General features: G+C 47.5%; 2 protein-coding genes across 2 annotated transcripts; both read left to right on the plus strand.

The window, feature by feature from the left end:
- Positions 1 to 1,749: 1,749 nt before the first annotated feature.
- tut7 (terminal uridylyl transferase 7) lies at positions 1,750 to 19,239 on the plus strand. Its single transcript, XM_061260935.1, has 28 exons — positions 1,750 to 3,097; positions 5,089 to 5,243; positions 5,702 to 5,818; positions 6,019 to 6,196; positions 6,636 to 6,724; positions 6,831 to 6,882; positions 7,183 to 7,252; positions 8,075 to 8,201; positions 8,393 to 8,512; positions 9,040 to 9,174; positions 9,328 to 9,508; positions 10,165 to 10,913; positions 11,345 to 11,495; positions 12,067 to 12,153; positions 12,430 to 12,530; positions 12,862 to 12,919; positions 13,443 to 13,546; positions 13,909 to 13,998; positions 14,569 to 14,682; positions 14,851 to 14,928; positions 15,082 to 15,259; positions 15,597 to 15,644; positions 15,758 to 15,849; positions 15,975 to 16,090; positions 17,115 to 17,299; positions 17,540 to 17,595; positions 17,795 to 17,846; positions 17,956 to 19,239. Exons 1-28 carry the CDS (start codon positions 2,650 to 2,652, stop codon positions 18,018 to 18,020), a joined length of 3,996 nt encoding a protein of 1,331 aa, XP_061116919.1. The 5' UTR covers positions 1,750 to 2,649; the 3' UTR covers positions 18,021 to 19,239.
- Positions 19,240 to 19,668: 429 nt separating this feature from the next.
- On the plus strand, positions 19,669 to 22,904 carry isca1 (iron-sulfur cluster assembly 1). The gene is made up of 4 exons (XM_061259772.1): positions 19,669 to 19,805; positions 20,793 to 20,846; positions 20,954 to 21,059; positions 21,385 to 22,904. Exons 1-4 carry the CDS (start codon positions 19,680 to 19,682, stop codon positions 21,531 to 21,533), a joined length of 435 nt encoding a protein of 144 aa, XP_061115756.1. The 5' UTR covers positions 19,669 to 19,679; the 3' UTR covers positions 21,534 to 22,904.
- Positions 22,905 to 22,955: the final 51 nt, after the last annotated feature.

Below are 22,955 nucleotides of genomic sequence, written 5' to 3' on the forward strand. Positions count from 1 at the left end.
AAACACTGGTAATAAACACCATAAACTTTACTTTCGACTGGACATGAATTCAATGGAACGAGTGAGACAGCAACGAGCCATGCTAAGCCTCTCAGCGACCTTTGTTTGATCTAAAAGTCGTTCTATGTATTAATTCCTAATGGTAAATAATAATATTATAATTATATTTACAAAAAGCTATGTATGTGCTGGATTATCTTATGTTACTTATGAACATAAATACATTTAAAAACATGCTAATTACAATGTAATGCAAAATGGAAATGTACATTATATACCTAAAAGCAATGAAATTATAAATATGGTATTCCGAATAGCGACTGACACTGTGAGTTAACACAAAATAAACGTTATCCCGCATGACGTCATTGTTATCCGGCATGACAAAAAAATAGTTTGAATAGCCAAATGTTTGAGCTGCCTATATAAATCTATGACCTTGAACTATTAATGAGTAATTTCGTATCAAATAAACACATATGAAAATAACATTTTGAGTGCTTTTTATCCATTATTCAGTATGACTCAGGATTCTGTGACATAGTGTACCAGTGAGTAAAAAAAAGATAAATAAAAAAACATTTTAACAGAGACTTACTAAAAGCCTTTAAACCTTTGGGGGTCCTTGGAAGCTTCTGTATGATGCCACTTCCTGTTTAATGACTTACTATACAAATACAATGTTTTATAAATGTCTGTTATCCAGGATGACAATGGATGAAATTATTTGAAGAGGCTTTGAAGGCTAAAAATCTATTGACCTTGATCATTTTTGGAATATTTTTATATTGATAGAAATTATGCCCAAGGGAGAGATGCAAGTTTTTATTTTATTTTGTAGCGTTTTTTGCATTCGGCATGTTGATGCAGACAGTGTAATAGTTCTTTAAATAACGAATTCTCTCAATAAGCCTATACTTTAGCTCCTGAAGGATAGTATTGCTTTTTCATGTATGTGTTATAAAAACAACACATATTTTTATATCATAACACGTCACCTCTGTATTTTAAATCTATGGGAATATAATTTACCGGTATTACAACTTTCTTGTCACTCAATTGCAGGGAATAGTTTAAATTTTATAGTTTTTAACACTTAGATAACTTTTCATATCAAGTAATCATATTGAATGGAACTTTCTATAATGGTCGTGTATACCCTAATTAGCCTAATGTTATTTATTGAAGAACAAATAACAGGTGACGATAATTATACCTGTAATATGTTGGATGGATTGCTGTAACGACGTTCTCTGGTTTAGCCTACCAAACACTATTACGGCATCTCCAGTATAGTAGTGATAGATTCCCTTTCAGTTAGAGCAGAACACGGGTTACGTAATAAGTACCCCCGAATGTCACCCGATGAAGGATAATGTTGTGGTTGTAATAAGACCTACACGGTCTGGTAATTACAGCGGCTTGCTCTCCATTGGAACATCACTAGCTAGCACATACCAAAAACTGGTATGCATATTTTTATCCTGCTGGCAAGCTAACATTGCATGTCTTTGTTGTATTGCAATCTTACATTAGTATAAAGAGTCCGACCTATTAGTTATCTAACTAGCTACAGGTTAACAAGATGGTTAATTTCACATATCAGCTGCTTCCATGCTTTACTAAGTATCAAATGAGGTGTGCACCAGGTTGGACGGTGCGGTAAGAACATCAGTTTTTATACAGTTCTGTGTAGGTGAGATGGCTAGCTCGCTAATTTACCGTAAAGTCCATGCGTAGTTGCAGCACTTTACGACATATCGCAAACATACACAGCAATGTCATGTCATGGTTTACTGCTAATGGCTATTTTTGATTTTGTTATTTTTTGTCTTGGATAAACCGTAAACGAAAAGCCAATAATATTATAGTACCCAACGCAAAGACTACTAGCTAGCTACTTGACTGGGAAAACTTGATTAAATTTGTGTGTTTCGAGCAGTTGAGCGAGCAAAGACGCTGACAATCTTTAACCAGCCTGTTTCTGGTAACTAGCGTTAGCTATATTTAGCTTGTTAGCCCAAGCTCCATAGCCGTGCAGATAGAGCTCGAGAGCGGTGCTTTGGCTTGTCAATTGCCGTATGGATTGAGGTCGGACGCTACGCTACTTGTTGAGACGCGCTGCAAGCTAACTTGTTAGCTAACATACTAGGTAGAAGGCTGCATCTGACTAGCTGTGCGAATTGGTCTCATTGAAACACAGAATAATTTGTGCTAGCTAGCTGTTTGTAGAGTCGCGGCTAGCGAGAAGGGGGTCTGATACCCATCTAGCTAACCATGCTATGTTATTGTTAGCCTCCTAGCTATCCATTTTACGGATTGATTAGTTGGATACCGTTGGTCAACATAAAGTGCGATGTTGACCACAGCCAACTGTTATATTGCAAACTAGTTAGCTAACATGAACATTTATTAATTTTTTTTCATTCGTGAAATAAGTCGCTGTGCACTTTATTTGACAGTTGTCGAACGTTACTTTACATGGTAACTTTGCATCTGATGCTATTTCATAGTTTATAGTTTGTTTCAGGTTAACTAGCTAGTTAACGTTGCATTGGATTTTATTTTCCGGATGTAAAATCATCGACGCCAGTGTTTTTGTCATTATTGTTTACTATCCGTGAATCTTAGGCTTAGTTAACAGATCCAATGGAAGAAATAACCGTAGGTAGGAACCGCCACACCAAGCAGCGCAAGGAGCGGGGCAAGGTGGCGGACGAGGCCGAGACATGGAGGACTCAAAGGCGCATGGACGCGCCCGAGTATGGAAAGGGCTACGGCTCTACACCTGAGCGAGGCTTTTCCCGTAAGAGGGGTGGTGCGGGCGGCTTTAGTCTCAGTCCTAGGAGAGGAGGCTATGGACCGCTGAGTGTCAGCCCTGGACAGCGGCCTCCTGGCGAGTTTATGGACGGGTTCAGGAAGTTCCCCACTCCTGAGAGCCGCCAGGGCCCAGAGGAGAACTGGAGAGACCGCACGTTTGTGTCGGACAACCACAGGAAAAAGGCCTTTTTCAAGGAGGAAGGGGAGCAGCATGCTGCCAGGTTGGAGTCCACCATGGAGCCGGCCAACCAGGAGACACCCAGCTCTACCGGATCAGGTACATCTCTGCCGCTCCACAGTGTTGCTGCCCATAAGAGGCGCAGGGTCTTGCGGCGAGAGCCTCAGTAAGTGGTGCAGGTGGCAAAATGTGATGCTGGTAGTAGTGTGGGAATGGGCCTGGTGACTTGCATGTTGTGGGTTTTCTTCCTGTCTGGAATACTGTTGTTGTCGAACAAGGTATAGAAGCAATTCTGTAATGTAATGTATAGTTCGGGTATTGCGGGTGTAAGTGGTGTGTGGTGTGTGGCGTGAGAGGTCAGGTTTTGGGTGGTGTTGCGGGTGTAAGTGGTGTGTGGTGTTGCGGGTGTAAGTGGTGTGTGGTGTAGGAGGTCAGGTTTTGGGTGGTGTTGCGGGTGTAAGTGGTGTGTGGTGTAGGAGGTCAGGTTTTGGGTGGTGTTGCAGGTGTAAGTGGTGTGTGGTGTAGGAGGTCAGGTTTTGGGTGGTGTTGCGGGTGTAAGTGGTATGTGGTGTAGGAGGTTTTGGGTGGTGTTGCGGGCCTGCAGGTATAATAGGTGTGTGGTTTGATCATAGAGAGTACATAGGAACTAGGGGAAAGGGGCCTGGCAGCGCAGCTTCTACTGCACATGCTGAGGGCAAAAGAGCTTGCTGTCCATTGAATTCAATATTGGAAACCACAGTGATTTTCAACAGCCAAAGAAAACCTAATTGGCCAAGGTGTCATTTTGTGTAGCAGCATGTGAAACTATTGTTTTTGTGCCAGTGTCTCAACTTTCTCAATTTTGTCAACCAAAGCTCCTTGGGTTTGGTTAAAGCCACTTGGGACTGAGAGGGTTAATTGTGTGTGTGACGGGTGTGCTCCAAGTGAAGCGTGCGTGCGTGCGTGTGTGTGTGACAGGTGTGCTCCAGGTGAATTGTGTGTGTGTGAGTGTGTGTGCGTGCGTGTGCGTGTGTGTGTGACAGGTGTGCTCCAGGTGAATTGTGTGTGTGTGCGTGCGTGCGTGCGTGCGTGCGTGTGTGACAGGTGTGCTCCAGGTGAATTGTGTGTGTGTGTGTGCGTGTGTGCGTGTGTGCGTGTGTGCGTGTGTGCGTGTGTGCGTGCGTGCGTGTGTGCGTGCGTGCGTGCGTGCGTGCGTGCGTGCGTGCGTGCGTGCGTGCGTGCGCGCGTGTGTGTGTGTGTGTGTGTGTGTGTGTGACGGGTGTGCTCCAGGTGAATTGTGTGTGTGTGTGTGTGTGTGTCTGTCTGTGTGTGTGTGTGAGACGGGTGTGCTCCAGGTGAATTATGTGTGCGTGTGTGTGTGTGTGTGACGGGTGTGCTCCAGGTGAATTGTGCGTGCGTGCGTGCGTGTTTGTGTGACGGGTGTGCTCCAGGTGAATTGTGTGTGTGTGTGTGTGTGTGTGTGTGTGTGTGTGAGACGGGTGTGCTCCAGGTGCGTGCGTGTGTGTGTGACAGGTGTGCTCCAGGTGAATTGTGTGTGTGTGCGTGCGTGCGTGCGTGCGTGCGTGCGTGCGTGCGTGCGTGCGTGCGCGCGTGTGTGTGTGTGTGTGTGTGTGTGTGTGTGACGGGTGTGCTCCAGGTGAATTGTGTGTGTGTGTGTCTGTCTGTGTGTGTGTGTGTGTGAGACGGGTGTGCTCCAGGTGAATTATGTGTGCGTGTGTGTGTGTGTGTGTGACGGGTGTGCTCCAGGTGAATTGTGCGTGCGTGCGTGCGTGTTTGTGTGACGGGTGTGCTCCAGGTGAATTGTGTGTGTGTGTGTGTGTGTGTGTGTGAGACGGGTGTGCTCCAGGTGCGTGCGTGTTTGTGTGACGGGTGTGCTCCAGGTGCGTGCGTGTTTGTGTGACGGGTGTGCTCCAGGTGAATTGTGTGTGTGTGTGTGTGTGATGGGTGTGCTCCAGGTGAATTGTGCGTGCGTGCGTGCGTGCGTGCGTGTTTGTGTGACGGGTGTGCTCCAGGTGAATTGTGTGTGTGTGTGTGTGTGTGACGGGTGTGCTCCAGGTGAATTGTGTGTGTGTGTGATGGGTGTGCTCCAGGCGGGCGCAGGCTTCGGCAGCGGGACCGGAGGAGGGTGCAGGGGGAGCAGGACGCCCCGGTGATTGACGAGTCTGCGCTCAGCGAGGAGCAGCTGCTGGCGCTCAGGCAGGCTGAGAGTCGCATCGGCCGGGAGTACGTCTACCGCCTGGAGAAGGTCAGAACCTCAGTGTGTGTGTGTGTGTGTGTGTGTGTGTGTGTGTGTGTGTAACTGTGTGTGTAACTGTGCGTGTAACTGTGCGTGTAACTGCGTGTGCGTGTGTGCGTGCGTGTAACTGCATGTGTGTGTGCATGTAACTGTGTGTGTGTGTGTAACTGTATGTGTAACTGCGTGTGTAACTGTGCGTGTGAGTGTATATGTGTGTGTGTGTGTGTGTGTGTGTGTGTGTGTAACTGTGTGCGCGTGTATATGTGTGTGTGTGTGTGCGTGTGTGTGTGTGTGTGTAACTGTGTGTGTGTATGTATGTGTGTGTGTTTGTTTTATGGTGTGCGTGCATGTGTTTGTGCAAGTGTTTTATGGTCTGTGTGTGTTTTATATTCAATGCACGTGTTTCATGATCAGTGTGTGTGTTTTCCGGTGTGTGTGTGTATGTATGTGTGTGTTTTGGTCTGTAGCGGTCCCGGAGCAGTCCCAATGCCAGGTACAGGTGTTCCCTCTGTGAGCTGCTGCTGGACTCGGTCCCTGCCGCCCACAAACACATCCGGGAGAAGTGGCACAAGAAGAGGGTCCGGGTAACTATGGATACACTGTCAACCTGCATGATAATACACAGAGAAGAGAGGAGAAGCATATGATGCCATCCTGTGATTGGTTATTAACAAAGCGGGAGGAGCTGATGCTGTTGGACATCAATCTGCATGATAATACTCTGATTGGCTCTCCGGAGGTGGAGGAGGAGCTGTGATAACCCTGTCCTGTGATTGGTTGGCAGGAGAGGCGGGAGGAGCTGATGCTGGCGGAGATCTTGCCCCCCACGGAGCTGCAGGTTGGAGCCGTGGAGGTGGCCCTGGAGCAGGAGGTGCTGGCGGTCGGGCTGAGTGAGGAGGATGTGAAGACGAGGCGCCACATCCTGTCTTCCATGCAGGAGGTGATCAGAGCCACACTGCCAGGTACGTCTCCCATGCGCCACTTCCCCTACAACCCATAGCCCCTTCCCCAGCGACCCAGAGCCCCTTCCCCAGCGACCAAGAGCCCCTTCCCCAGCGACCCAGAGCCCCTTCCCCAGAGACCCAGAGCCCCTTCCCCAGCGACCCAGAGCCCCTTCCCCAGCGACCCAGAGCCCCTTCCCCAGCGACCCAGAGCCCCTTCCCCAGCGACCCAGAGCCCCTTCCCCAGCGACCCAGAGCCCCTTCCCCAGCGACCCAGAGCCCCTTCCCCAGCGACCCAGAGCCCCTTCCCCTACGACCCAGAGCCCCTTCCCCAGAGACCCAGAGCCCCTTCCCCAGAGACCCAGAGGCCCTTCCCCAGAGCCCCTCCCTCTGGCACCTTGCCTCAGTACCCCTGTACTTGCTCGCTCACATGAAACAAAATGTCTTCCTGTCTCTTCAGATTGTTCGTTGAGGTTATATGGATCTTCTTGCACTAAATTTGGTTTCAAGGACTCAGATGTCAACATAGATATCCAGTTTCCTTCCCACGTGAGTCCCAACATGCATGACAAGCTCCCTAACGCTCATCCTTTTCTCTCTTTTATCTGACTGCCATTTTCCTTTATGAATGTTGTGGAATGATTTGTTACTACAGATGCATCAGCCAGATGTGCTTCTCATGGTCCAGGACAGTCTCTCTAACAGCTGTGAGTACAGACAGATATGTGGGTGTCAATCATTTTCCGACTCGACATCTTGATTGACATCTACACGATGTAGCGGTACCTCAAAAAAAGGGTAGTCTGACATCACAACTTTTTTCATACTATTAAACAGTATTTTTGTGTAGAACATACATTTAATACCCTATATACAACACATTTACGACACTAAATCATTTTTGTGAGAAATGTCAGTTATAAGTTTTGCAGCTATGGAATGTGATGGAGAGTGTAATTACCCTTTAGTAAGACTGATCTGAGGTCAGTGTGTGTGACTGCTTCCAGCCCTGTACAGAGACCTCCAGGCTGATTTCCACGCCCGGGTCCCTGTGCTCATCTGCCAAGAAAAGGCCAGGTGGGGACTGTCAGCCCAACCCAATCCCTCCATCTCTCTCTTCATCCTCCTCTTTCCCTCCCTCGTTCTCCCTTTCCTGTCAGACTCTCTTCTTTCACATCCTTCTCTCTTTCTCTCCATCTTCTGAGATTGGATGTACCATACATGTATGAGTAGAGGTGCAGTTTCTCTTCTTGCAGATATCAGTCAGTTTTGATGCATTTGTATTGCAGATATCAGTCAGTTTTGATGCATTTGTATTGCAGATATCAGTCAGTTTTGATGCATTTGTATTGCAGATATCAGTCAGGGTTGATTCAGTGGAGACTTCTAAATACAGTGCAGTCTTGAGTATTTAGACACCCATCACCTTATATGGATGCAAATACCCTAAAATAAAAGGTGACAGTTTGCACCTCATATTCATTGTTTCATTTCAAATGCAACGTGCTGGAGCACACAGCCAAAAGAACTGAAATTGTACCACTGTCCAAATACTTATGGACTTGCCCTGTATGTTGGGACAGGAAGTAGGGTCTTCCTGCTCTGAGAGTCTTTGGTGCTTATGTGAAGTAGAATACTTTTTAAACACAGATGAATCTCAGTTTCCTAAAATAGGCTTCTGTGGGAGCTAATGTTCGGGTGTTCAGCTTACTCCAGCGTGTCGTTCAGGGATACGCACTGCTATCAGGGCACTCGCTGCGTTCCAAACCGCATACTAGCGTACTACTCATGCTAAATCACAGGCTGATTTTCGCTGAAACGTAGTATGTGTAGTATGCGATTTTGGACGCAGCTGCTGAGTTAGTTGTGGCCTTTACTGATGATGTCATCACCCCGCAGCGGGCTCATCTGTAAGGTGAGCGCCGGAAACGAAAACGCCTACCTGACGACCACGTACCTGTCCGCGCTGGTCGAGCAGGAGCCCCGCCTCCTGCCGCTGGTGGTCAGCCTCCGACGCTGGGCACAGGTGAGTCCCTCTCCACCTGTCACTCGCTGCTCAAAGACGTGTATGTCAGGTTAGGTGTGAACTCCTTCCTGGAGTTCGTCCCCAGGCGCTGCACTGCGGCTACCCACTGCTCCTAAGTAACTAGGATGGGCAAAGTGCAGTGGACACATTATCCCGCGGGGCTCAGTAGTGTCTTATTGTATCTTCTCTAGATCTGCCACGTGGACCAGCCAGAGGAGGGGGGCCTGCCCCCATACGTCCTGGCCCTCATGGTCATCTACTTCCTGCAGCAGCGCAGAGAACCTGTCCTGCCCGCCTACCTGGGCACCTGGGTAATTTCCTATGTCCTTCACCTGTGCCCTTCCCCTGTGCCACACCCTTACCTGCACCTGATTCCTGTCTGGTTAGCCTTGTTACACCACCCCGTACCTGTACCAGTCTTCCCCCTGTCCCACTCTTTTGATTGCCTCTGGAGTCTGTTATTGGTGTAATTGTTCCAAACTGTTTTTCTAGTAAGCCTATTGTTTGGCCTATGTCTCGCAGACTCCAAAGGCAATTAAAAGCCAAGAATGAAGACTAGATGCAGAAGGTGTTCTTATACCTGCACTAAGAAAGCGATTGAATACACACAAACAGCTAAGAAGCCAACCGTCCAATTACTTATATAAAAAGGGATGCAATTCCTGCACAATATGAATGTAAATACCCTCAAATTAAATGTGACCGTCTACTCTTGCTCTATTTCAAATCCAATGTGCTGGAGCACAGAGCCAAAAGAATGGAAATGGTACCACTGTCCCAATACGTACGGACTGCACTGTCCATACCCTCACGTGTCCCACTGTTCCTCCTGCTGCAGATTAAGGAGTTCTCTCTGAGCAGGCTGGGGGATTTCAGACTGACAGGGCTAGAGGCGGGCTCTGTGCTGTGGGAGTATTGCCCCGCCCCTGAGCAGGCCACGCCCCCCACAGAGCGCTGCTTCAGACAGGACAAGGTGAGCCCCGCCTCCTTTTACCAGCACACTGCAGACGGCACATTATAGCACAAACACGCTTACAATGAGACACTTGTGTGTGTGTGTACGTGTGTGTGTGTGTGTGTGTGTGTGTGTGTGTGTACGTACGTACGTGCGTGCGTGTGTGTGCAGGCACCCCTGCTCTTCCCAGCTGAGAGGCGGACCTCCGTCAGGGTGGGGCAGCTGTGGCTGGAGATGCTGCGTTTCTATTCGCTGGAGTACCACATGGCCGGTCACGTGATCAGCGTCCGCACCGACTGCCTGCTGACCCGCGAGGCTCGAGACTGGCCCAAAAACAGGATCGCCATCGAGGGTGAGGCTCCGCCCCTGCCCGTGCATTCAGTCTCTACCATTGGTCGCCACAAGGCCAAGTTTTAGCTGTAATGGGGAAATGGCCATTTGATATTTGGGTTCAAGCTACACTGTGCAGCTTTTGAAATGCAGGGCTCTACATTTACAGTTGAAAAATCTAGAAAAATGTTGTCCAGTGAGCCCACATCAATTTCTATGAGTAAATACTGTAGAGGGGAGCACTGTAGAGTACTGAAATTACATTTTTCTTGCAGTTTAATGCTGCAAAAATCATAAGATATTAAGGAAGATCCAGGTGCAGTCAAGATACTATGTGCCGATGTTATCTGCATAATTATTTTTGGTCTAATTATTGATTTAATTAAATTATTTTACATAATACATACAGCTCACTGTTTGCCCAGTGCCAGCCAGAAGCAGATGGGCTCCCCCTCTGAGCTTGGTTCTGCTCAAGGTTTCCTCCTGATAGTCAGGGAGTTTTTTTCCGTGCCACTGTCACCCGAGGCTTGTTCTGAGGGGGTCTCAGGTGTCGGCTCTTCGTAAAGCTGCTTTGCGACAATCTTGCATTGTTAAAAGTGCTATACAAATGAAATTGAATCGAATCGAAATGCTTGGCAAGGGCTTAACAGGGGCGGTCTCTTATGTTTATTGAATTAGATCCGTTTTCGGTGAAGAGGAACGTGGCCGGAACAGTGAACAGCCAGCTGATGTTCAGCTATATCCTCCACTGCCTGAAAGCCACCTACAAGTACTTCGGCCTGCCCCACCCCGCCAATCACAAGCCGCTCTCGCAGCGGCGGGCCAATCGCGGGGCGGAGGGCGTGGCCCTGTGCGAGGAGGGCCCGGACGACCTGGGGCTGGGCGGCCTGGCGGTGACGTCAGACGACGGCGGGGGGGCCGGCCGCGGCTCGGACTGCGTGATCGAGGAGGAGGTGATCGAGGAGGAGGTGATCGAGGAGACGGAGGAGAGCGAGGACGTGGACCCCACACACCTCCCCTACTTCCCGCAGGAGGCGGAGCCCGAGAGCCTGTCGGACTCCGAGGGGCCCGCGCCCGAGCGGGACAGCGAGGACCGGCCGGGGAACCGGCCGGACGAGGAGGAGGAGGAGGAGGAGGAGGAGGAAGATGAGGAGGAAGGAGGAGGAGGAGTGGCGTTTCGGCAGTGCCTCTTGGACAGCCTCAGTCCCGAGGAGATGTTCCCCCTGGACACTGTGTCAGCGGAGGAGCTGCTTTCCGAGGGGGAGGGGCCGGGGGACACGCCCAGCTCGGTCGGGGAGGAGGAGCCAGGCCCCCAGCCGGCCACTCCCGGCTCTTCCGCCGGGGAAAACGGGCGGCCCGAGAACGAAGGCCACGCCCCCGGCAGTCTGCACTACGAGTTCAGCAAGCTGGCCTTCACCCGGGGAAAGGTAGCCTTCCCGTGTCCCCACAACACCTGAACAATCACACAAACACTACGCGGTGTTTAACTCTGTGTTGCAGCACTGTGAGAGGGTGTGTGAGGCAGACCTGGGTCAAAATATTGTTCCTTATTCAAAAAGATTCTAGCAATTGTCTGTGCTTGATTGATCATGCCTGGTGCAATTGAGCCAACCAAGAGGACAAGACGGACCGGAAGGGGTTTGCACTTTTTGAGTGTATTTCACGGGTTCCAATGCACCAGACAAGCTCAGTAAAGCACAGAAAAGTATTGAAACAAAAAGCAATGGCATTTGAGCCAGGTTTGGTGTGAGGCAGGATTAGTTGCGATGGCAGGCGGTGGGTATCAGTCACGGTAGAGGGTGTGTGTGTGACGTGGTAGCATTGACACTCAGCACCTAAATGTGTTTGTCTCCCACAGTCCCACACTCTGGTGTGCAGCCTTTGTAAGCGTGATGGACACTTGAAGCGAGACTGTCCTGAAGATTTCAAGAGGGTTGAGCTGGACTCTCTGCCTCCCATGACGCCAAAATTCCTTAAAATACTGAACGAAGTTTGTGTTCAGTGCTACAGTGAGTTCCCGCCTCAACCAAAACTTCACCACACTCCAGTCTTGATCTAGAATTGATGATTTAATGTTCAGAATTTGTGGCATGTACTCCACAGCATATAGACAGCGTCTACTCCACAATGTATAGTGTTTTCACAGTGTCTACTCCACAGCATGTACACAGTGTGTACTTGTCCTCAGTGCTGTGTCCCTCTATAGAGATGTCCATTGTAGTGTTGTTTATCTCTCTGTAGAGACTCAGTCATGCCGTTTCTCTCTCTGTAGAGACTCAGAGATCTGTGCCGTTTCTCTCTTTGTAGAGACTCAGAGATTTGAGCTGTTTCTCTCTGTAGAGACTCTGAGATTTGTGCAGTTTCTCTCTCTGTAGAGACTCAGAGATTTGTGCCGTTTCTCTCTCTCTGTAGAGACTCAGAGATTTGTGCCGTTTCTCTCTCTGTAGAGACTCAGAGATTTGTGCCGTTTCTCTCTGTAGAGACTCAGAGATTTGTGCCGTTTCTCTCTCTGTAGAGACTCAGAGATTTGTGCCGTTTCTCTCTTTGTAGAGACTCAAAGATTTGTGCTGTTTCTTTTAGGCGATTTTGCTCCAGATGAGCTGGAGGAGCGGGTTCGAGAGCACATCCTGCAGGACCTGGAGAAGCACATCAGATTCCAGTTTGAAGGTACTGCTGCTGGGGTCAGACTACATACCCCAGAGTCCATCCTGTTTTACCCCCACATCACACCAGAGAGACCACCATGTTGTACCCCCACATCACACCAGAGAGACCATCCTGCTGTACCCCCACATCACACCAGAGAGACCATCCTGCCCTACCCCCACATCACACCAGAGAGACCACCCTGCTGTACCCCCACATCACACCAGAGAGACCATCCTGTTGTGCTCTCCCTCCCTTCTGTATTTCTGTCTTTAATTTGTACTTCCTGATTGACAGGAGCCAAGCTGAGGCTGTTTGGTTCTTCAAAGAACGGCTTTGGGTTTAAGCAGAGCGACCTGGACATCTGCATGGTCCTGGAGGGTCGAGAGAGTGTCGAGGTGACGGGTTTCTCCCATTATATCAGCGATACACTGCGCCCGAGATCCAGTGTGCTTACTCACCTGAAACTGCAGGGCTTATTAACAACAATATTTATTACGAAGAATGTAATTTGTTCACAATGATTTGTTATTATTATATGTTATTTATCCAAAGCAATGCAGAGCTAAGGGCCTTGCTCAAGAGCTGTGCAGATCTTATTGTGGCTACTCCAGGGCTTGAACCGCCAACCTCCCGGGTCTCAGTCATGTACCTTGGCCACTAGGCTACAGGCTGTGAATATGAATTATGCCATTCTCTGCAACATTTTCATACTGCTCAACATTTTAGGGATTGGACTGCATTGCCATCATAGACAGCCTGGCCAGGGACCTGAAGAAGCACCCAGGTGATTACTATTTCATGTCAGGTTACAGTCCCTCAAAAACCAAGAAATAAATGTTTTACTTTATTTATGCACACAGACGCTCCTTGCTATCTTTAGATATCAGAATCAATCTATATTCATGTGCAGGTGTGTGCCTGCTTTGACTGAGTGTAATTTGCTGTTCCTGTCTTAAAATGTATCTGGAAAGTCAGTGTGCACAGCTATTGCTTTGTTTCCCTTGGCTGAAAGGCCCATAGTTCATTACACAGTATTTGTTGTCTGTGAAATGTTGGTCAAATGTTTGATGGGAATTGTATTGCAGTGCTAAACCAGAAGATTGGTTTAGCAACAGACAGAAGAACATTCAATTTAGAGCTTATGAAATTGGATTGCATTGTATTAGCAAACACAAAATGTGTTATGACATTACCGCAACATTGGAAGGACATATTCTTTAGCTGGGTGTTTCTACTGTGATGAACAACAGATGCGGTTTAAAAAACGAGAAGAAGGCTTAACCCACCCCGCTGTGTTAAACCCATAGGCTTGCGCAACATCCTGCCCATCACCACAGCCAAAGTGCCCATCGTGAAGTTCTTCCATGTGAGGACCGGTCTAGAGGGAGACATCAGCCTCTACAACACCCTGGTACCCTGCCATATAGTGCTCCCTATAACGTGTGCATGAGTCTACAACACCCTGGTACCCTGCCATATAGTGCTCCCTATAACGTGTGCATGAGTCTACAACACCCTGGTACCCTGCCATATCGTGCTCCCTGTAACGTGTGCATGAGTCTACAACACCAATAACAACACAAACAACAAATAATGTAACAACACCCTGGTTCCCCGGCATATAATCGCAATCAGTAAATCGCCTGCCTCATTTAGTTTTTTTATCATACGTTGGACATGTCAGGACTGAGGGTATCCCCACTCCGTTGTAGAGTTGGTGGGGTGTGGATGTGTTGTTCCCTCGCCCCTCTCACTGTAGCCCGGTCCCTGCAGGCTCTGCACAACACACAGCTCCTGGCGTCCTATGCCGCCATTGATCCGCGGGTCAAACAGCTCTGCTACGTCATGAAGGTGTTCTCCAAGGTGAGCTCTCCTGCCAGTGCTCTGTGCACTCTCAGCCCAGCTACGACTACAGCCTACAGCTTAGCAACGAGACCGCTAACAAACACTGCAGTTAGCAAACATTATGGCCTAACAATCACTGCCTCCTAACAATCACTACAGCGTAACTGACACTGCAGCCTAACAATCACGACAGCCTAACTGACACTACAGCTGAACAATCACTGCTGTTTATCAGACACTTCAACCTAATGGACAATACAGCCGAACAATCATTAGTCTGTCGCTCAGCAACAAGTTGCCCTACAGTCTAACAGACACAACAGCCACACTGCAGTTTGCAAACACTACAGCCGAACAATCGCTACAGACTATGTCTGCTGCTGTCTCACAGATGGATTTAGTCATTTTTGGATTTGATTTCTGATTTAAAGCTTTATGGTTTTTCATTGTGCTGTGCTCAGTCATGTTAAATATTCTGTTGCTATGGTGTGAGTGCATTGGTAGTCATAGTAACCTCTACAGGTGGATGTACTCATGATAACACATGTATGCAGGTGCATGTGTAGTCACGGTGACGCTTGTTTGCAGGTGTGCGATATTGGGGATGCATCGCGGGGAAGCCTGTCCTCCTACGCCTACACCCTGATGGTGCTGTACTTCCTACAACAGAGAGACCCGCCCGTCATACCTGTCCTGCAAGAGGTACCGACATCTGAACATGCCCCACTAAAACATGCCAGAATGATCCGGAACGTACTGCTTACCACTACACCCCGTTACCTTGCACCCGAGTACAGTACACTTACACTTAGACTTCAGCGCCCCTGCTTCCTGCTCGATGTGCTGGGTCATGAGTTTCATTTTCCACAGATTCACGATGGGGATAAGAAGCCGGAGGTGATGGTTGACGGATGGAATGTTTATTTCTTCAACAACCTGGAAGATCTGGTGAGTGCGTTTCCTGTGTGGCGAGTGAGTTCCTGTGTGGCGAGTGAGTTCCTGTGTGGCGAGTGAGTTCCTGTGTGGCGAGTGAGTTCCTGTGCGGTGAGTGGGTTTCCTGGGGAACCCTTAACTTATGTTTGTGTGTGTGTGTTTGCACAGCCCAGTCGGTGGCCTGCATACAGGACAAACACGGAGAGCGTGGGGCAGCTGTGGTTGGGTTTGCTGTGCTTCTACACGGAGGAGTTTGACTTCAGGGAGCACGTGGTCTGCATCCGCCGCAGGCTTCCGCTCACCACCTTCAAAAAGCAGTGGACCTCCAAATACATCGCCATTGAAGGTGAGGACCACGACACACCGAGCGCTCTGCTCTGGAGGGGCTGGAACGGACCAAGCGCTCTGCTCTGGAGGGGGGGCTGGAATGGACCAAGCACTGTGCTCTGGAGGGGGGGCTGGAATGGAGCAACCGCTGTGCTCTGTAGGAGGGGCTGGAATGGACCAAGCACTGTGCTCTGTAGGGGGGACTGGAATGGACCAAGCGCTCTGCTCTGTAGGGGGGGCTGGAACGGACCAAGCACTCTGCTCTGGGGGGGTGACTGGGACTTTACTGTTAAAATAGGCACATGAACATACCAGGTTGTAAGTTGATATTAACAGCTTTATCTGTTACACTGCAGATCCTTTTGACCTGAACCATAACCTGGGGGCAGGTCTCTCCAGGAGGAGTAAGTACACCGTCTGCTTTTTCACCTGCATCACCGCCTGGTTCACTTGTACCTGCACCACCTCATTCAGCTGTTTATACCCTCGAAAAGATGTGTTTCTTTCATTTTACAAGTGACCAATTTCATCATGAAGGCCTTCATCAATGGAAGAAGAGTATTTGGCTCTCCAGTGAAGGGTTTCCCCCCGGAGTACCCCTCCATAATGGTGCGTCTATAAACCGTGGAGAACCACATACACACACACGCACACACACATACACACACACGCGCACACACACACACACACACACACGGTCTCAGTGTGTCACTCTCTCCACGCTCTCTGCACAGGAGTACTTCTTCGACCCGGAGGTGCTGACAGAGGGCGAGCTGGCTCCAAACGACCGCTGCTGTCGAATCTGTGGGAAGATTGGCCACTTCATGAAGGACTGTCCACTACGCAGGAAGTAAGAGCTGCCTCCTGTCTGCTCAAGATGACATGCTGGATAAGGCAAATAAACATGAACATGTTCACAGACTTCTTTTAAACCTGAGCAAGCCTTAAATCCCTTTGCCCAAAAAAGGTCTTGACAAGAATAGGCACACATGCCCCCCCCCCCCCCCCCCAGCCTCACATAAACTCATGTACACTCTCACACTCACATACACTCACACACACTCACGTACGCTCACTCAGTCCTGAGTGAACGGACAAAGGAGTTGATTGGGAAAATGATAATGGAAGAATCTACATTTCAGCTTACATGTATGTGCGGGTATGTGTGTATTTGTATGTGTTTGTGTGTGTGTGTGTGTGTGTGTGTGGTGTGGTGTGTATGTATTGTCTATAGCAGCGCTACTTAACTCCACATCCTGCAGGTCGCAGTGTCTGCAGGCATTTGCTCCTACCATGTGCTACAACACCTGATCTCACTCATTATTTTACCTGCTTGGTTCAGATGGTAAATGGCTGGCATTTGTTGTGCGTCTAGTGTGTAGTGTGTAGTGTGAGTGTGTCTGTGCGTGCATGTAGTGTGTAGTGTGTATGTATTGTGTATTGTGTATAGTGTGTGTGTGCATGTGTTTATGTATTGTGTATAGTGTGTGTGTGTGTGTGTATGTGTATATGTATAGTGTGTGTGTTGTGTGTATGTATTGTGTATAGTATGTGTAGTGTATATGTATTGTGTGTAGTGTGTGTATGTATTGTGTATAGTGTGTAGTGTGTAGTGTGTGTATGTATTTGTATTGTGTGTGTGTGTGTGTGAGTATGTATTGTGTATAGTGTGTGTGTGTGTGTGTGTGTGTGTGTGTGCGTGTGTGTATGTATTGTGTATAGTGTGTGTGTGTGTTGTATGTATTTTGTATAGTGTGTGAGTGTGAGTGTGAGTGTATATAGTGTGAGTGTGTGTGTGTGTGTGTGTGTGTGTGTGTGTGTGTGTGTGTATAGTGTGTGTGTGTGTGTGTGTGACGGCTGTGCTTGCGCTGCAGAGTCCGGCCGCGGCGGGGCCAGGAGGACGGGCGGTGGCAGGGTGAGCAGGAGCCCCAGGACCACGCCCTGCAGCAGACAGACAGACGGAGGCAGGAGGACTGGGACACCAGAGAGAGGCGCTGTTTCCTCTGCGGCTCCCACGCCCATATCAAGAAGGAATGTCCCCAACAAAGGAACCCTACAGGTGAGCTCTGTTTGAAGTTGATGTACTCCTCAAGGGTTCAAATTTTATCTATGTGATCGCTCTAGGACTGTACTTTCCTCTAGGGTCTTCAAGGCATTGTCCCTGGTAATGATTTGCACCATTGTACATTGCTCTGGATAAAAGCGTGTACTAAATGACTGTAATGTGATGTCTCTTGCTCTCTCTCTCTCTCTCTCTCTCTCCTGCTGTCTCGCTCACTCACGCTCCCATTTGCCACAGGGACACCTTTCTCCCCTTCTGCTCCCAGTCATCTAAAGAACCACAGAGACAAACGGGTGAGCCCCTTTGTACATGAATACACCCCTATGTGTACATACACACACACACACACACACACACACACACACACACATCCACTGTGCATGCAACATTATGCTCCTTACCTACTTCTCTTACTAATATAGATGGTGTCTGTTTACTTTGTGTGTGTGTCTGTCTGTCTGTCTGTCTGTCTGTCTGTCTGTCTGTGTCTAGGGCTCGCCTCAGCAGGAGGAAAAGAAGCAGGTGATTTTGAGCCCTGCAGCAGGTGAGTTACCTTGAGACCCGTGTGTTAACTGACAGCCATTCAACACAGGTGTGTGTGTGTGTGTGTTGTGTATGTGATGTGATGTGTGGTGTATGCCTATCTATTTCAGGTAGTCTTGTGAGCAGGAATATGACTCAGGGAAGAACCTGGCAGAAGAAAAGCAGCCAGCACTAAGAGTAGCAGGAGGAGCAGAAGGAGGAGCAGAAGGAGGAGGAAGAGGAGAAGGAGCTCCACTTGGTTCTCTGTGCTGCAGGGAGACGCAGGTCTTCCAGTCCTCCACACTGAAACTGACACTGAGCCAAAGGTGTTGATGTTTTTTTTTTTTTTTAACTCCTTTCAGTGGTGGTTTTTATTCGCCATCAGTGTTTTAAACCAAAGCCATTGTTGTGCGTTTATTTTGTTAATTAAATTGTCTTTTTTTTTTACGCAACAATTGGTTATTTTATTTGATTTCTTTGCACTGTGAAACTGCATTCATGTCCAGCAGGCACAGTAGCTTAAGTTTTGAAAGTGGAACAGCGTGTGATGACATGAGCTTGCAGGTCTAAGGCATTTCTGTTGAGCGATGGTGTGCTGTCAGAACAGGGCCGTGTCCTTTTGACTTTTGAATATGCGCAAGTAATAATCTGTTTTCCAATAATCAATTCTTCAATATTCTGCTTCTCAAAAAAAACATACAGTATAAACATAATTAAACCACAGGTCCCCAAAACACTTGCACGCACACACACACGCAATTAATTCCTTTGGCCTGGCACTGTGGTCCACTAGCTGAGAGTGTGATTGAGTGTTTGTGAACGCTTGCTTGTGCAAAAACCAAATTAAGGAATTAATTCAAGTTGCTTTTCTGTACATGAAGTAAATTGTTGCTGGTATCCAAAAAACTAGTTTTGCACATGGTCTGAGAACATTAATACCCTTATGGAAATGGAATATTCTGCAATATATTGAAGTAAACTTTGTCATGATCAGAACAAGATACTGCAACATTTCAAAAATGTGCATAAATATACGAAGAATTGGCATTTTCAGATATTGCTAAAATGTTTTTTTTAAATGTATAGATGTGGAATATGTCATTTTCCAAAAAGTCAATTTTATATGTTTTATATATCGGTGTATTCAAATTCCATAAGGGTGTTTTTTTTATTTCTTTAATTTAGTTATTGTGTCAAATGTTTAGGTGTGTTTCAAATAAACATTTTAATGTCTGATACCAGGAATATTGATTTAATTCAAAAGCGCACAGCCCTAACTGTGAGTTTGTTTTGCTGGATGACGTTATGGCCTCTGTGCTTTGGGTAACGAGGAGGGGCTCAAGCTCATTTTGCTGCTATAACTGAATCTACTGTCTGCCAAACCTGCCCCGGAAATAAAAGCTGTTAAAAACCTACTGATTTGCGTTTCCATGACTCCTGAGTTTTTGTCTTTTTTTTTTTTGCCATGGAACTAAAGAGAAAATATCCGAAATAGCAGCTGATAAAAGTGCACACGGGTAATAAAATAGCCAAAGAAATGGCATATATTCACTGTTCGCATAGAACCAAGAGAATGCCGTTAGTGATGAAGTATACACATGCGAGTATTTATTTGACTTTTGGATCCTTGCCACTTAACGACGTAACATTGTAACTTGGCGTGACTCCTTTTGATTCCGCATTTAATTTTTCGTTGTATAAACACATTGTGTAACTAACTAAATTGTTGTAACTACTGTGCTCTGTACCGAACAAAATACCCAAGCAGGCCGTCTATTGGCCGAACTACATTGTCACTCACCGAATCCTCCTATCATGGGGCGTGTAGTAGGTTTACTCATACGTCAGCAGCTGTATGCGAATTTGCTTGTTTATGCCTAGTATTTCATGTGAACTAAACATGTCTGCGTCTCTAGTTCGAGCGACAGTTAAAGCTGTCAGCAAAAGAAGATTACTCCCTACAAGAGCTGCTCTGATTTTGGTGAGTCCATGACCGGTAGCACAACCTTGCTGTAGTTGCAGTAGCTGTTTTTACCTTGTTTGATAACTTCATGAGCCTTGTGCTTATCTAACCGTCCTCATGACGTCGGCTTGCTTTCGGGAAAGGTCTAGAGACGACTAGCTTGCCTGCTAAGCTAGTAAATTTTGTCCCACTGTGACATTGCTCTGCAGTTATCTTAGCCATGAAGCTAAATTGCTGCCCTGTGATATATCCAGTTAGCCTGTGCAAATAAAACAATTTTGTATTTTTGTAGCATATATAATCTGATGTAGAGGTTTTGTGGGTTGTCGAGCAGCCTGCTAACATTAGCTAACAAAACTGCAGCGAGCTAGCTCACGTTAAATCTGTTGTTTACGGGTTTTCGTTAAGGTTACAGTGTGTTTGTTATGTTGATAATTGACAACTAACTTTAAACGTGGATAAGTAGCAAAAAACAGTAGTTTGACCACTTAACGTTAACTACCGTGTCATATGAAGTAACACCACAGAACAACGGTAGCTAGCTAGCATCGTCCCTCAACACCAGCTCTCGTTGAGACACGACCTTCAGTGCCATGTAATTTTGTTAGCGATAGATAAGTTAACGACAAACTATCAGATTGTCAACAGGACGGTATCTATCGAGCCGTTACTTGCTCTGTCGAGCAAATGCTGGCCTAGCTAGCGAGGTGTGAGTGGACAGAAATATGCGTTATAATTGATCGAAAGATGAGTTTTAAAGCGTATTGTTTTGCCTTGGGGATTGCCTGTTTAGTTGACCAGGAATCGCGAGCACGTGGAATAACGATGCTATTTTGAAATGTATATCTTGTGTATATATATACATTTCATTTTTAGGTTCTATGCCATGCGGACGTATTGACGATAACCTGGGGTCAAATAAAACCAATAGACGGCATGTTCACTAACGTTGAGAGTTGAGTAGTGGCATGTCACTCATAATGCTGTTCTCACTTCCTTCTACAGACTCCCTCTGCAGTCTCTAAGATCAAGCACATGCTGGATGGCAAACCAGAATATGTGAGTTCTCATACGTTTCATTTACAATTACTTCAGACTTACCATTATTTGTAAAAAAAAAAAAAAAACCTTTTTAGAACATTCTCTGTGCCTCTCCCTCTGAGCAGATTGGCCTGAGAGTCGGTGTTCGGACCCGTGGCTGCAATGGGCTCACATACACACTGGACTATGCAACGAACAAGGGCACAGCAGATGAAGAGGTGATGCAGGATGGTGAGTATCTGCCCGGTCCCATCCCTTCATACCATCGCTTCCGACTTCCAGTTTAGAAAAGTACTATAAAGTAACGCCTAGTCGGAATCTCGGGCACGTCCAGAGTATACAGAGTTCCCAAGATGACGACGAACACCTCAGTTTTATTTTTTTGTGAAACCCATTATTCCAAGCCTGCATGAACGCAGTATGGTCGGAGTGACGCTAACTACATCCCCCTTTTCTCAGAGTTCCAACCTTCCGACAGGAGCAGTAAACGCACCGTTACTCCAACCCAGTCTCGTCCTTAAGTGCTTCAGGGTTCTTTTCCTTGCTTCGTCTACAGGTGTGACCGTGTTCATAGAGAAGAAGGCCCAGCTAACCTTGCTGGGAACAGAGATGGACTATGTGGAAAGCAAGCTGTCCAGCGAGTTTATCTTTAACAACCCCAACATCAAAGGAACTTGTGGTTGTGGAGAGAGCTTCAACATCTGACGCCGGGGGCCTGACACAGTTGACACGGCTCCCCTCCCTCTGCTCCTCTCCTGTCTTCCCTCTGTCCTCTCCATTACACCAGAATCCTTCAGTACGCACAGCGATCCTCTGGTTCATCGCCTCACTTATGGACCTGCTTATGTCCGTTTACTGTGACGCATACACGTCAGAAAGCTTTATATTGGAACTACTTGTGATGTTTTTGTGGGATGATACGTGACCTCCGGGATAGTCTAATCTAGGTCCTGTAGAAAGCGGTCTGATGAGGGGTGTGGTCTGTGCGAAGGACAGGCAGGTACTGCTCTGTCATTGGCTGGGTGTGGTACCTTGTGCCAGTGCTGCTCTACTCATTGGCTGGGTGTGGCACCCCCTGTGTCAGTGCTGCTCTGTCATTGGCTGGGTGTGGCACCCCGTGTCAGTGCTGCTCTGTCATTGGCTGGGTGTGGCACCCCCTGTGTCAGTGCTGCTCTGTCATTGGCCAGGTGTGGCTCCCTGTGTCAGTGCTGCTCTGTCATTGGCTGGGTGTGGCACCCCCTGTGTCAGTGCTGCTCTGTCATTGGCCAGGTGTGGCTCCTTGTGTCAGTGCTGCTCTGGCATTGGCTGGGCGTGGCAGTTCAGTGGTCTCATGTCAGTGTCCCCTCAACAGCACTACAGCTTCACACAAACGGTCTAACGCGAACATGCACACACCTTCAGCATGCTGAATATATATTGGTCTTGTTGTGGCAGTGTTTATAGTGGTTGTGGTGTATTTCCACTGTGCTAACTGGCACCATACCCAGGCCTGCAGACTGGTCACTGGGGCACACAGGATCTGTGGAGAGGTGTGTCAGAAAGGAGCCTAAACAGGTCACCTCAGTGTGCTGGCTGAATACTGAACATGGTTCAACTGTTACGCATTTTAACATTTCTGCAGTTCCTTGCCTTGCCGCCCCCTGTTCAATAGTTTTTATTTTTATTTTATTGTTTATTAAAAAATGATCTGTTTTTTTGTAATTTATTTCAGCACACTGCACGGGCTCTGTTGTGCTGTGTATGTAAATGATGATGCAAGCCCCTAAGAGTACAGGAAATGATGTCATCCAGAATCTGGATGTTTCAGAGTGGAGAGAAGTGTGCTTTGATACCAACTTTAAGGTTGTAAATTCTGTTTGTATTTTTCTCTTGAGTGTATGAATATATACGATGAATGAATGTCCCTTAACCCTGAAGCAACGCACAATTATTCTTTTTGTAGAAATACAAATGTAATGGAAAAGCAGATTCTGTTCCCATCCCAGGATTACTTTCTACAGTGTTATGTCAGAAATGTAACTAGTGCAATATGTGAACCGTAGGTGTGATTGCCATAAATACATTTTCATCAATGCCCCTCTATCGTCCCCTGTCTGCCTTCTGCAACCACCTCCACACCCAAGTAAC

This window comes from Conger conger, chromosome 11 (assembly GCF_963514075.1).
Source record: "Conger conger chromosome 11, fConCon1.1, whole genome shotgun sequence".
Lineage (NCBI taxonomy): Eukaryota > Metazoa > Chordata > Actinopteri > Anguilliformes > Congridae > Conger > Conger conger.

Excerpts from the sequence above, each read along its gene's own strand:
- tut7 (XM_061260935.1), top strand. The coding sequence starts at position 2,650 with ATGGAAGAAATAACCGTAGGTAGGAACCGCCACACCAAGCAGCGCAAG. Across the intron at positions 9,509-10,164 it reads AAACAGGATCGCCATCGAGG|ATCCGTTTTCGGTGAAGAGG; the intron begins GTGAGGCTCCGC and ends TTATTGAATTAG. Across the intron at positions 15,645-15,757 it reads GGCAGGTCTCTCCAGGAGGA|TGACCAATTTCATCATGAAG; the intron begins GTAAGTACACCG and ends TCATTTTACAAG.
- isca1 (XM_061259772.1), top strand. The coding sequence starts at position 19,680 with ATGCGAATTTGCTTGTTTATGCCTAGTATTTCATGTGAACTAAACATG. Across the intron at positions 19,806-20,792 it reads CAAGAGCTGCTCTGATTTTG|ACTCCCTCTGCAGTCTCTAA; the intron begins GTGAGTCCATGA and ends TTCCTTCTACAG. Across the intron at positions 21,060-21,384 it reads TGAAGAGGTGATGCAGGATG|GTGTGACCGTGTTCATAGAG; the intron begins GTGAGTATCTGC and ends CTTCGTCTACAG.